This window comes from Alternaria ventricosa (genome assembly GCF_023758065.1).
Source record: "Alternaria ventricosa strain BMP 2768 chromosome Unknown scaffold_6, whole genome shotgun sequence".
NCBI lineage: Eukaryota > Fungi > Ascomycota > Dothideomycetes > Pleosporales > Pleosporaceae > Alternaria > Alternaria ventricosa.
Window position 1 is genome coordinate 1,902,440 of NW_026055686.1, and position 12,966 is coordinate 1,915,405.

Below are 12,966 nucleotides of genomic sequence, written 5' to 3' on the forward strand. Positions count from 1 at the left end.
TTAAAGACTGTTTCGCCTACACCACAACGTTTCTTCATACTCATCATCCGCGCCATGTCACCTCGCTCTTCCGACCCTGCGGGTTCGCGGGTATCTGTCTCGGATGCGCCACAACGTGTCGACGCGCCTATCGAAGAGACTTGCGCGCAACACGAAGATAAACAGGATAATGTCAATGAAGAGCAGCAGCACAAATCATTAGTCTGTTCATCTATAAAAGCAGATACAGTTATTTACGGCCAGGAACCATTCGAGACGCTTCAGCACAAAGTCCCTGCACTGGCCGCGAAATTGTTTCAGCGAAGCCCGAAAGATATCACGGTCACTGAGATGAAGGGTGGGTCCTTCAACCGAGTTGTCGGCGTCTCATTTATGTCAAAACCCAGGAAGTTCAGCTTGATCTGGTTCCTGTTGTCCTGTCTGGGCCGGCGCAAGAAGAAGGGCGCCGCTCGATTGGAGAAGTACGTTCTGCGCATCCCGCGGATGGGTTATGAGTATGAGGATAGTGCGAAAGACATGGCCGACGACATGGAGCGCGATGTTGCAGTCCTGAAGACCATTGGCTCCAGGCTGCCTTTACCTATCCCCAAGGTTGCGAGCTATGATCTTACCGCTGAGAATATATTCGAACGACCATACATGGTCCAGGGTCACCTCCCGGGTCGCACCCTTGCCACGAATATTTGGGACGATCTCAACATGGAGCAAAAGAAGCACCTCGCGAAGGAGATCACCGCTCTCGCTCCCACCATTGCCTCTGTGGAAGGCCCGGTCGGCGACATATCTACTCAAAACCTCAATAGGCCTTCAAATTCTCCAATCTGCACCCAGGACTTTCCACTGCGATCTCGTCAAGGGCAGAAGCCCGAGCCTGCTACGACTTGCGATGCCTTCGACTGGATGTGGGAGCGATGTAGGCAGTGGAGCGTACATGACACCTCCGATGATGGCTACGTTTGTTTCGATGACATCTGGAAGAGCTTCGCCAACATCGTGCGAGCTCTAGACGACCGAGGCTTTCTCGATGGGCCATGCGTACTCGTTCACGGTGATCTCAAGATCTATAACATCCTCGCGGAAGTACGTAGTGACACCGAAGCGGTGATCACAGGCGTTATCGACTGGGACACGGCCATCATTGCCCCGGAGTTCATGGCCTATAGAGCACCGTTCTGGCTCTGGACGCCTGCCGACATGGCCAGCGCTGAAGAAGATGACGAGAGCGTGGCGAACGTGGAGCTCGCTACCGACGAGGACAGGATATTGAAGCAAGTGTTCCTCAACAATGCGTCCGACAAGTACAAGTTTTTTGCCTTTGCACCAGAGGCAATGCTCGCTAGACGTATGTTCTATTTTTTGCAGAAGGGGATGCCTGGTAGCTGGAACTATGATGAGGCAAAAGCGGTTATAAAAGAGTGGGACAAACTCCACCCCGAGGATAATGTCCGGTTCCGTCTTGACTGGCGGTCTGACTCTGAGGCTGAGTCCGACTCAGATGATGAGCCTACCAAGGACGATGAGATTGCGAAAGACATTGAGCCTACAAATGATGCGGAAGAAGACAAGCTCGTTGTTGCGGAGTAGCAGGTACATGTCTTCGACATGTGAAGGAAATGCCAATACTGAATCACTTATTCCTGTCCTTGCATTGGAAGTCTTGAACGATATCTTCTCTCTAGCATGGCATGTGAATCAATCAGTGCGTTGCATCAAATGTACTTCATTGGTTTCATGAGCTCTCTGTAATGAGCACATTCACTTTCAGCCAGCTATGCGACTACGTTACCCTCAAAATATCTTTCTCAAGAATTGGAGTCTACATAGTTTACGTTGATATTCTCGAAGCGATGATTCGCTCGTACCCATGAGTGATTGAAGTGCCGGACAAAATCTATCAATGGCATGTGCCACGAGACCTCTCAATCAGCGTCGACCGTTTTAGTGTCCCTCTCGGAAACTGGGTCATTAACACAGCGCAAAGTTTCATCACTCATTCCACCTTTGAGGAGACATTGTGCGCCTACAGCGTCCGTCGTGTTCGAGCGATTGCTGCGGCCCGTTCCACAATGCACAGGTCAGTTCAATATCGACAAGACTTTTAGCCCAATCTTGCTTTATGAACTCTTCAATAGCGTGAACAAGAACGGCAAAGTTCAGATAATCATCAAGGCCGCACCTGATGGCGCATCCCGATATCTCATGTCAAGGACTTAATAAAGTTGACATCGCCTGCCTTGAAGCGGCTATGACATACCTCCCAGATCGTGTTGCGAGCAACGACAAACTGACAACTTCTGGATATGAGAGTGGGAACCCCTTACGGCGCTTGTTCGATGACGAAAATATCTTCACTGAGGGTGGGGTAGGCTTTCTGGAAGGGAGAGAAACAGTCTTGAGACTGAAGTTTCGAATTTTGCAGCTCATTGCCGATCTGTTCCCTGAGAGCGAGATGGATGAGTCTTCACTCCGCGTACTTGGTATGGGCTCTTTCAACATCGTCGTAGCTGTCACATTACAGCACAAGGCGCAACGACGTGACTCCGGGGTCGCCTTTGGCGCTAGAGTGTCAAGGCTTCTTGGTATGCCTCCACGAACCCGTAAGTTTGCTTTGAGAATTCCAAGGGACAAGAATGGGGACATGGATGGTTCTCCTCTGAGCGACGTTGCTGGCGACATTGCTACTCAACGCGTTGTCTGCTCCCATCTAGCGCTACCCATACCCAAGATTGAGAAGTACGATCTTGGTTCGAAGAATGCGTTGGGACGGCCATATACTTTGCAAAACTTGCTACCTGGTAAGAACTTACATGCGCTATGGGTGGAGCTGAACCCGCAACAGAAAGCGTCAGCCGTTCAGCGGGTTACGGAAATAGTGGAGAAGATCGCCGCAGTCACAACAACCGCGGCTGGATTCGTCTCGTTGAGCAACTTGAACTCCGGGAGATCAAATATCGCGATAGAACAGTTTCCCGTCCCGACTAACAAAGAAGCGGAGCTACGACCTCACTTTGCTCAACCGAGCCAGACTCCAGCACCATCTCAAACACCATGTGAGTATCTCATTGATCATTGCCAACGCTGGCAAACTTACGAAGAGGAGATTGGACAAGCAGACCGAAACAAGGAAGTGTGGCGCGTGATGATCGCCATTGCAAAAGCTCTCGATCGGCGCGGATGGCTGGGGCAACGCTTCCATCTTGCGCACGGCGACTTGTTTCCTCGCAACATACTCGCTGAGATCACGGGTCCAGCGACTGTGGAGATCACTGGTATCATAGACTGGGACATGGCCTATTTCGCACCCAAGTTTATGGCCCTTCGCCCTCCATTCTGGGCTTGGGTGGGCCACTCCATGGGTGAGAGAGACGAAGATGTGGTAACGTATGAGCCAACTATCGAGAAATATCAGGCACTGAAGCGAGCTTTTAGAAGCGCGGCATCAGCCGAGTTCATCAATTTTGGCCTTTCTCGCGAGAGCGCTATCGCACGGAAGCTTTTCAAGGTCGTAACTGGGGGCTTACTAGACACGGGTCGTCGCTGTCTAGCGGTCCGGCTGGCAGAGCAATGGGATGTATTGTATCCGGAGGATAAGATTGGGGATCTTGGAGCGGAGTGGAATTGAGGAAGGTTCAATTCATTGTGCATATAAGTCCACTCACGTAGCAAACAACTGTATAATTTTCTTACTTCCTACCTACGCGCGTGCAAAACTCGATGGAAAAGGTGATGGATAAGTTCGAAGAACTTCGCACCTACCAGAAACACGAACCGATCACTGAAGTTGAGATTCCTCATCTCAGAGTGACATAGCAGTGGTGACCCTTGGGAGCAATCAAGAAGTTGTTATCCATCTCCATCATCTCATCGTTCATGGAGTCGGCAATTCTGGCGCCGCGACAATGTCGGAAGAAGAGAGCAGCTCCCAATCGGAGCTCCATGTACGCCAGATGTATGCCAATACACACCCTCGAACCACCTCCAAAGGGCATGTATGACGCCTTCTGATGTGCTGACATCGTGCTCTTGTCCAAAAAGCGAAGACCGTCAAATTCATGGGGATTGAGAAAGGCGGAAGGATCGCGATGGTTTGTGTAGGCCTGAGTGCTGACCACAGTATCTGCGGGGATGTGATGGCCGCGTATTACAGTGCCCTGTTTCGGTACAACCCGAGGTAAGGCGCCAGGAGCAGCGCCGTAAAGTCTCAACGTCTCTGCGATGACGCTGTTCAATAGAGGCGCAGTCTCGAGTTCTTCCTTCGTAAGCTCCTCGCTGAGTTCTGCAATCTCGTTTTCGAGTCTAGACTGCAGATCGGGCTGCTTGAGAACCGCCCAGACGAGATACGTGAGCGTCACCGCTGTAGTGTCCGATCCGGCCACAATGAAGCCGGCCGCTTCCTCCCTAATGTGTTTGTTCGAAAGCGCGGCAGTCTTACTATCTTCACTAGCAGCCAGCATTTGATTGAAGAGATTCTTGGTATTGCCACCCTCACTGCGCATCTTCTGTATCGCCCGCTCGCCGTGTTCGTTTAGGACATCATCGATCGAGTAGAGAAACTTTATCCGTTTGATGGGGAGGCAACTGAGAAGTTTCCAGATGGTAGTTCCAATTTCAGACCGAATGATACCGCAAATAAGCGCTGCCTGAATAGCATCGATGTATGGTGATTGCTGCCGTTGTTGTTAGAATGTGTCAATAAGGTAAGACCCATGAAGGTTGAATTGCATACTTTACCCTGCTCAATCATGTTGAAGCTTTCTCCAAAGCTGAGATGAGCTATTACATCATTCGCCATGAGCGTCCACCATTTGAGGACATCGGCTCCTTGCGATGAACCCGTTGCGTCGTGTCGAATTCTCTGGACAGCTAGGTTTGCTTTCGTCCTAATCTCTACGTCCCAGTTGCTGCTCAAGCTGGTGTTGCTGAAGGGCCGGGCAAACAGCCTTCTTCTTGCGGCATGTGCATGTGGATCGCGCATCGGGAATATGCCGGGTGTATCAGTTGGGAGGAGAGACGAGTAGAAGTCCGACTTCAGGTACCCGGCACCGATCTTGTGTATCTGACTGACACCGGCTATATCCGATACGGCTGTCTCGTTTGGCGAGATCCGTACGACGCCGCCATATCGCTGGTGAAGATTGTCCACATAGAAAATTCGTTTGCCTGAAACCGTCTGGTAACGAAGGACGAGACCGGTATACTTGGTGTACCATGGCCCTGGCAGCTTTGACAGTGGGCCTGTGAGCCCTGTCCACACGATCTTCGGATTGTTAGTCTTGATGCAAAGGAGTCTGGTATGAACCTTGTACCTTGATGATGTAGGCCAGTACCACCAAGAGAGCGGCTAAGACGCCTCGCTGAAGTAGCATCCTGAAGAAGTTCGAGTGAGCTCGCAATTGCTACCGGTATAGATCTCGATTGAGTAGAGGGCTGGACTTGTGATCCAACTTGCAACATGTTGTCTCAAATCTCTAGGTGCGTGGGCCCTTTACATATCGCCACACTTGCGGGATGTGGAGGTCAAGTGGTGAACGGCCCTTCATTTTTCGCGGTGGTTGTTTGATTCAATGGTGACGCACATCCTGGAGGGTATCTCTTGGGTCGCCTTGAACGTAGCATACCTAACAAACGCTCGCGTCTGCGCCATGGGAGACTTGTTGAATTCGCTCAAAGCTGCCGGTCAAAAGCATGGATGATATCGACCGATCAGTGGGTCTGACGACATTTGAGTATACTCCATCAAACGCGATCGGTCATTCGGCCTGAGGAGCTTCCGAGTACAAACACACGCAATTGGTTAGTCGGAGACCTTTGATGAGGGGGTATTGCAGTGAAGGGGCGGAGCGGTGTATTCAGATTCTCCGCCTCCACCTACGAAGGGCTCGGATGTGTTGTTACCCCGAATGAGTCCTTGCGCACCCTGAAATGCGCTTCGTCAAGCGTGCGCTGCATTGTGGTGGGTAACGGCGTTACCCCATAGATTGATCACGGAGTCGACGGAAGCCACGGCCCCCGCCGTAGCTCGTATATCGCGTCTGCGATTTTGGATTAGCTCGACGGCTAGACTTCATATATATTAGCGTGCGAGCCAGGGAAGTGATGACGTAACATTGGAAGGCACGTGAGGCTCAACAATATCACCAAAATCTATTCTCGCCATCTATCACCAGCTTCCACATATCTAATATCACTAGCGAACTAATGAAACGAGCCGAGTTCCCCAGGAATAAGTCGCGAGGGTTCGCGAGCTTGCCACTAGAGCTGTTCCTCAACATTCTCGATCAACTTGTGGGTACCCACAACGGCCAGCATCCTGTAGCGTATGCACCGTCAAACATCATTACCAAGACCTTGCGCGCACTTACTTTGGTGTCGCGCAACACTTATCTTGTAGCCACACAGTATCTCTACTCGCATTGTTTGTATCTAGACAGTTGCACGACCTATGCGCGATTTCGCAGAACGCTCGGACTAGACCTGGGGCATCACCCACAAGCGCTCAACTATGGCGAAGCCGGGCGAAACGAAGAACTGTTCGCGGATGCCCAAGCACTCCGCCATATCAAATCCATATTCATCTCGCCAACTGAGGTGCGCAGGGTGACTGAAGGGAACCATACGCCTTTGGTGCGACTACCACAAATAATCGACGCACTCAATCAGACAGGGCCTTCGCTCAAGAGACTGGCTTTAGACCTCTCTCCGATTTATGCGCCCCCAAGTGAGGTTGAGCAGATCAGGCCGCATGTCACGGTGAACAGGGTCTTTTCACACATGACGCACCTTGAAGAGCTCATTGTCAGCTACGATGTGGTCAACTACTTTCGACACCCACCGCCTAATCTGAAACGGCTTGCCATCACTACGCAGGAGATGACAGATCTGGAAATAGCATTCTGTCTCAAGACACCATCCTTGCAAACGCTTGTCATGATGCGACCCGTCAATCCAGCAGCCAAAGACATCGACACGATATTCAGATCATACGACGGGAAAAGCTTGGACGTCGTTCTGGTCGATGTGAACTCAAACCACAGGACACCAAACAAGACCCGGAACTGGACAGAAAAAGACGCAGTACGTATCTGGGAAGCTGATGTACCGATCAGCTTTTACGGCGATGACGACGAGATCATATTATGCGATGCCTGGATATGGAATCACGGGGTCGGTGGTACCCTGTGGAGCCAAGATAAGCGACGGATGGCATCGTGGGAAGAGGTTGAGAAGCGTCTGGCCGGACCAGTACACACGATTGTTGAAGTGTAGCTTCGAGGTTGTTGCACACATCGGGACATCACGGCTTCAGCAGCACCAAGGTGGCATCAACATCTGTTTCGCATTCGTTGTGCGAGACACCGCTCAAATCGTTCATTCATATGCTTAATCTCATCGCAATGAGAAGTTACAAATCTCTCTCCGCTACAGGCATCTGGTTTCCCCAGGTTACACCCTCTTGTACCAGCAAGCCCCCCGGAAATTTGTCTTTCAGTGTACCCCGCCCGACTATATCGTCTGCTTCTCTTTCTAACTCCTCTATATCCCATGCAGTATGCACATAGCTGCCCTTGAGCTTATCCGCTCGTCCGCCGCCCAGCCAAACCGAGAACTTGCCGACTAGCTCTGGACTGTCAAACGCAAAAGGCTTGAACATATCGCTTGTCCGCTCCGTCCTCACAACCCCAGGGTCTAAAGAGAAAGCCTTCATATCTGGATATTCGACGTTGAGGAACTCGATGAGCCGGCGGTCGGTTTGTTTCGCAATGCCATAGGAAGAGAGACCGGGGGTCACGACGGTACCCGCACCGGATGTGATGGAGATAAACGTTCCGGTCGGCGCTGGACCAAAGGTGCGGATATATTGGTGGGCGGGAAGATGTGTGCTGCGGAAGTTCGTTGTCATATCGGCCCACCACTCGTCATTGTCGTCGGTCTCATCTATCCTGCTGAGATGTGCGGTACCGACATTTGCGACGACTACGTCGAGTTTGCCGAACCGCTCTCTTATCGCATCAAAGAGTCTGGCGACTTCGGCTGATTTTGTGGTGTCGCAAGCCATAGCCAGAACTGGTGTTGTGGGATTGAGTCGCTTTAGCTGGACTACGACTGGCTCGAGACCGTCTTCATTGCGACTACTGATGGCTATACCCGCGGCTCCTGCCTCAGCCCACGACGAGGCAATTGCCCGACCGATCTCTTCCGAGGCTCCAGTAACGAGAACGTATTTCCCGGCGCCTGTGTGTTGTACTTCTTCAAGAGCGGGATATGGTTGGCGATAATATGTGCTAGTAAACTGGCACATCTTTGTGAGCATGTCCGGGTCAATGTGCTGGGCGACCATGGTGACGATGAGAAAACTGTGTGATGTTCTTCGGCGGATGTGGTGGACGACTTCCTGAATATCATCATCATATACCCCAGAGACGGCTTCTCGCGCGACTAGCATGCTATCAGCATTCGCCCGACGCGATACTCCTTCAGAGCTACTCTACCCTCCCTGTGGTGTTGAAGCCACAGCAACCGGTCACCAGCACCTCGGTATCATCCTTCGCGTGCTTAACCCGCGGCCAAGTATACCCAAAAGACAATGTCGATGATGATGATATGCAATCTAATTTCCTTCCACACTCCTACTATCGCTTTCACAGCAACATCTTCCATGCGATGCTTTGACAAAGGTGTGAGATTATACGATCAAGCCAGTCACAGACTGCCCACCACCTATCCCAGCACGAAGAGGCAGGCCTAGGGCTACCTGGCAGATGACGTGCCGGAGCCAGACACCAGTCTTTAGGCATCGGGGAAGCATATGTCTAAGTATAGACCACTTCTAGGGAGAAAGTATACAAGAGCATCTCGCTTCTATCCGCGATGTATTTATAGGCCGCTAGCATGCAGGCCGGAGGGCCCACAGCACCACCAAGATACCGATAATAGGGCAATTAGAGGCCGATCTATCCAGAATGTTGTCTAGACTTTCGCCTTACGATGTTGTGAACCAATGCGAAGCTATCAGAGATGTCGGCGTTCTCGCGTGTAAGCGTTTGGGGGCCAAAAGTGCGGCCAAATTTTACCGGCGGAATTCTGCCGGTCACTTCTTGACATGGAATGCACCGCGAACCTCGGATCAGCACGTGTGAATCTGTGTGTGATGCTCAGATTAGTTCCAGTAACAGGCATCGATTCATGATATGCCGCGATGTTGCTAGATATCGCCGAGGTAAGACACATCCGCTTTCATTCGCGATTGGACTTGCAGTAACGACCGCATCTTCTCCACCAAACCTACGTAACAACAACACCCCGCGCCCTAACATCCACTTTCCCACCCTCCCCCTTCTCCTCCCCCCTCTTCCACTTCTCCGCCCTCCCATAACTCTCCCTATACCCCCCCAAAACCGCCTCTTCAACCGTAATCTCCGCCCACCTCTCCCCCTCCCCCTCCCCCCTACAATTCGGCAAACAACCCACCACATACTCCGGATTGCCGCTAAAAAAAACCGGAATACTATACCTCTCCTGCCCACTCACATTGGTAACACGATGCAGATTGCTTACATACCGGTCGTTACTCCACCGCATCATCAGATTACCTAGGTTGATGACGAAAGCACCGGGGGTAGGTGTTACGTCGAGCCATTCCTGCGTAGCGTGGTCGTAGACTTGGAGACCGGAGACGGTGTCTTGGAGGAGGATAGTTATGCAGCCGAAATCTGTGTGCGCGCCTATGCCGCGGGTGAGGTGCGTGGGGCTGGAGGGGGGTTGGGATGGGTAGTGCAAGAGGCGCATTGTTGCTACTGCGCCCGTGGCGAAGGCGTCGAAGTAGGTTTCTTCCAAATCAAGTGTCAAGGCGAGGACTTTGAGGATGTCTTTTGCGAGGGAGACGACGCGGGCGTAGTATTCCAAGGATGTTTCTTTGAAGTCTTGGACATTTGGTAGGGAGGCGGCGGAGGGCCACATGTTGGGTCCCGAGTTGAGCTTCTTGTTGATGAAGTAGGGGTGGGTTTTGGGGATTTCGTCGCCGATGTAGAAACCTTCCTTTAGTTCGGGGGAGGTGCCGGCTTCGAGGATTTGCGATTTGAGGAGCTCGTAGCCCCGGTTCCAGGTGTTGGTTGTGTCTGGATGGAGATGTGGATGAGTTGATGTGTCTAGAGATCACCGTTTGGTGGTACTATCAAACCTACCTTTGTTCACTTTGTTCTTCTCTTCCAATGGCAGATCGAAGAACTTCTTGTTCCAGTCCATCATCCTGTTTTGCAGCTCGATTGGTACGTTATGACCCGTGATCTGGAAGAACCCATTATGCAGGCAGCAGTTTCGCACTTCGTCTACGAGCTGTTTCTTGGATGCTGGGTCATTTTGGTAGAACTCTTGGCCTCATCAGCAAGGTTTCGATTGCTAAGGCTGTCTGGCGGGTCAACTTACTTGAGAAGTCTAGGATGGGAGGCGCTTCGCCGGCGTTTGGCATGATGGGCTTGCTCGGTCAAGTTCAGTGTGGTATCAAAGTAAATAGTGTGATTGAGGTGACCAAGTGGTTGGAATGTGATGATACCTAGGTACTTGGTTGTGTTGGTGGTGGTGTCTGGAAACAGCAGCAAGCTATCGAGACGTGTCGGCTTCAATTATACCACGATTGATCATTACTTCCGCTTTCCATCATTGTCATATTCCAGTATGTCGGTTACCCCTCACAAGTGTTGCGCTATCGATAACGGCGTTATGTTGTCGAAGATGGGGCAAGTGGGATTGCGAAGGCTTTCACCCCACTCTTGCTGTGAGCTTATGATTGGCCATGCGACGCATCATCTGCGGGATACATCACGCATAACAAAGTGCGTTCTGCACATATCAGGATATAGTATTGAGTACCGACTTTTCAAAACCCATGCCTTCTACACCATCGAATAAACAGTAGTGCGGTTCTTACTCACCCTGGTCTCAAGCTTCATCAGCTTCATCCAGCAAATCATCAAGCTTCGAGTCTTGGTGGGCTAGCGTTAGCATGTTTTCGTCTCTGTTCCCAAAGCTCATACTTGCCTCGGCCTAATCGCTCTCATCATTCGCGTATGCGGTGGCAAGCCTCTGATCGGTATAAAGCTCCTGCCAGTCATCGACAATAGACCTGGCTTCCTTTTTGTCTCCATCATGGCGGATACCGTCTCTGAGCAGAGCGAACATTCTCCTCGCGATCATATACTCCGGTTCGTACGCGTATCGCTTCCATTCATCACTCGCCTCTTCCTCCCACAAGCTCTTCAATCGCCGGTACTCGGCATCGATTGGCATATCTGCAGCTATCATTTCATCGTACCAGTGAACACCCGATGCCCATAGCCAGAACGGAGCACGGTAAGCGACGAACTTGGGGCAAAAGTGTGCGAACTGAGCATCCCAGTCCAGCAGTCCGGTGAGTGAAATCCTGGACTCGTCTTTAATCTCTACGAGCATGTTTCGCGGATAGAGGTCGAGATGGCAGAAGTAAAACTTGTCATCATCTGGGATGAAGCCCTTGTCGTATAGTGCCTGTGTGATGATATCGAAGCAATACCAAGGAGCTTTGTCGCCGTCGTCACGGTCTTCCTCTAGTATCTTCCATCTATAGCTCTGATGTATCAAGAACTGGCGTGTAGTCATAGCCTCAGCGGGGCGGTCCGCGGGCCCCGAGGATGCTGATACCGGGCCTTGACTGGTGTTGAAGGCTTGAATCTCTGGGATTACCTTATCGGGAGAATGTGGTAGTCTTGTTAGACTGGCGATGACACCTGCCTTGGGTTCCTGAATAGTATGTAATTTCTCCATGACATGGACAACAATGTGCATAGCGTTTATCTTTTGGCTGATCGTAAGTTCAGGCCATATTTTGTTGAGATTTTGGCCGGGAAGACGGTTCTGAATGGTATACGTCCGTGACAGAGGATTACGCGGGTGCTCATCTAGATGTATGACGTGAGGTACGATAGTGCCGAAAATTGTGCCCGCGAACGTCAGAGTAGCCACATCATACCTCATGTCCAAGTCGTCGCTTGAGGGCTCCTTCCGTGCGCTCCTGAGTATGTGGTGCTTTGGCGTGTGAGCTTTGGCGTAGTCTTCGTCACTGGTCAGGAATGAATGTATCCAAGGGATAGTAAAGGCGCGAGGAGGTGAAGGCGTGACAGCGATAGCTGTGATTCGATTATAACCTCCACCACGCATATGCTCGATTCGACAGGTTGCTCTGGGAAATAGAGTGGCGCAAAACTCCGCGACTCTTATACTGAAGAATTCGAAGGACTCTTGACCATAGGCCACAGTAGAAGTCTGAGATACACTGGAGTCCTCTTCCTCTCCAAAATCCTCGCTACGCTCTTCGTGCTGAGGCTTATCGTCGAGGTATCGGCGTATGTCCGACGCTTTGAATCTGGAATTTGGCATGAGAGCTGGAGGAGTTTGCGCGTCTGGGACCAGTGTCGGAATGTGTGTGAGCAACTAGATGAGTGGTAGAGCGCCCTTTGCAATCTACAAAGGTGACATTTGTGCAACATTGCGACGTTCCCAAGGGAATATTTGCAGGTGTTTGCAGGGTACGAGCGTTTGCACGTACCAGAAGCTCCATAAGAAGCGGGCCGAAGAGCTCAGACGCTTGACATGGAAGCGAAGGAAGAGTGAGGACATCATGTCGAAGGAGAATGATATTCACTAACCCTAGAGAATAGGAAAGCTGATACAAGACAGAAGATTCTTGAACCCGCCGTCGTTGCCAGATGTCACCGGAGTATCTTGATACGCGACGGTGCCGGGTATTGGGTGTGGGAGAACATCGTGGACGTGTCTGCATACAATTCCACGAGTTCGAGTATGAGTAGCAAGCACACGGTAGAAAGGGGCAGCAATGCGACACGGTGAGAGTTGACTCAAAGGAATGTAGGGTGTTGAGACGCGACAGATGACGGAATGACTTCCGTCATCGCCTCTTGTCTGATTGGCCAACGG

The 12,966-nt window shown here is 51.3% G+C and overlaps 7 protein-coding genes across 7 annotated transcripts; 3 read left to right on the forward strand and 4 right to left on the reverse strand.

Annotated features, from left to right (window-relative positions):
• Positions 1-54: 54 nt before the first annotated feature.
• Positions 55-1,584, forward strand: J4E93_004723 (uncharacterized protein; the record flags this gene model as incomplete). The annotated part of the gene is made up of 1 exon (XM_049342650.1): positions 55-1,584. One exon carries the CDS (start codon positions 55-57, stop codon positions 1,582-1,584), a length of 1,530 nt encoding a protein of 509 aa, XP_049200802.1.
• A 595-nt stretch (positions 1,585-2,179) lies between these two features.
• Positions 2,180-3,622, forward strand: J4E93_004724 (uncharacterized protein; the record flags this gene model as incomplete). The annotated part of the gene is made up of 1 exon (XM_049342651.1): positions 2,180-3,622. One exon carries the CDS (start codon positions 2,180-2,182, stop codon positions 3,620-3,622), a length of 1,443 nt encoding a protein of 480 aa, XP_049200803.1.
• A 169-nt stretch (positions 3,623-3,791) lies between these two features.
• On the reverse strand, positions 3,792-5,366 carry J4E93_004725 (uncharacterized protein; the record flags this gene model as incomplete). Its single annotated transcript, XM_049342652.1, has 3 exons — positions 3,792-4,667; positions 4,727-5,257; positions 5,307-5,366. 3 exons carry the CDS (start codon positions 5,364-5,366, stop codon positions 3,792-3,794), a joined length of 1,467 nt encoding a protein of 488 aa, XP_049200804.1.
• An 832-nt stretch (positions 5,367-6,198) lies between these two features.
• J4E93_004726 (uncharacterized protein) lies at positions 6,199-7,266 on the forward strand (the record flags this gene model as incomplete). Its single annotated transcript, XM_049342653.1, has 1 exon — positions 6,199-7,266. One exon carries the CDS (start codon positions 6,199-6,201, stop codon positions 7,264-7,266), a length of 1,068 nt encoding a protein of 355 aa, XP_049200805.1.
• Positions 7,267-7,402: 136 nt separating this feature from the next.
• On the reverse strand, positions 7,403-8,338 carry J4E93_004727 (uncharacterized protein; the record flags this gene model as incomplete). The annotated part of the gene is made up of 1 exon (XM_049342654.1): positions 7,403-8,338. The coding sequence occupies one exon, from the start codon at positions 8,336-8,338 to the stop codon at positions 7,403-7,405; it is 936 nt and encodes a 311-aa protein (XP_049200806.1).
• Positions 8,339-9,282: 944 nt separating this feature from the next.
• On the reverse strand, positions 9,283-10,465 carry J4E93_004728 (uncharacterized protein; the record flags this gene model as incomplete). The annotated part of the gene is made up of 3 exons (XM_049342655.1): positions 9,283-10,115; positions 10,182-10,367; positions 10,423-10,465. 3 exons carry the CDS (start codon positions 10,463-10,465, stop codon positions 9,283-9,285), a joined length of 1,062 nt encoding a protein of 353 aa, XP_049200807.1.
• A 575-nt stretch (positions 10,466-11,040) lies between these two features.
• On the reverse strand, positions 11,041-12,189 carry J4E93_004729 (uncharacterized protein; the record flags this gene model as incomplete). The annotated part of the gene is made up of 1 exon (XM_049342656.1): positions 11,041-12,189. One exon carries the CDS (start codon positions 12,187-12,189, stop codon positions 11,041-11,043), a length of 1,149 nt encoding a protein of 382 aa, XP_049200808.1.
• Between the last annotated feature and the right edge of the window lie 777 nt (positions 12,190-12,966).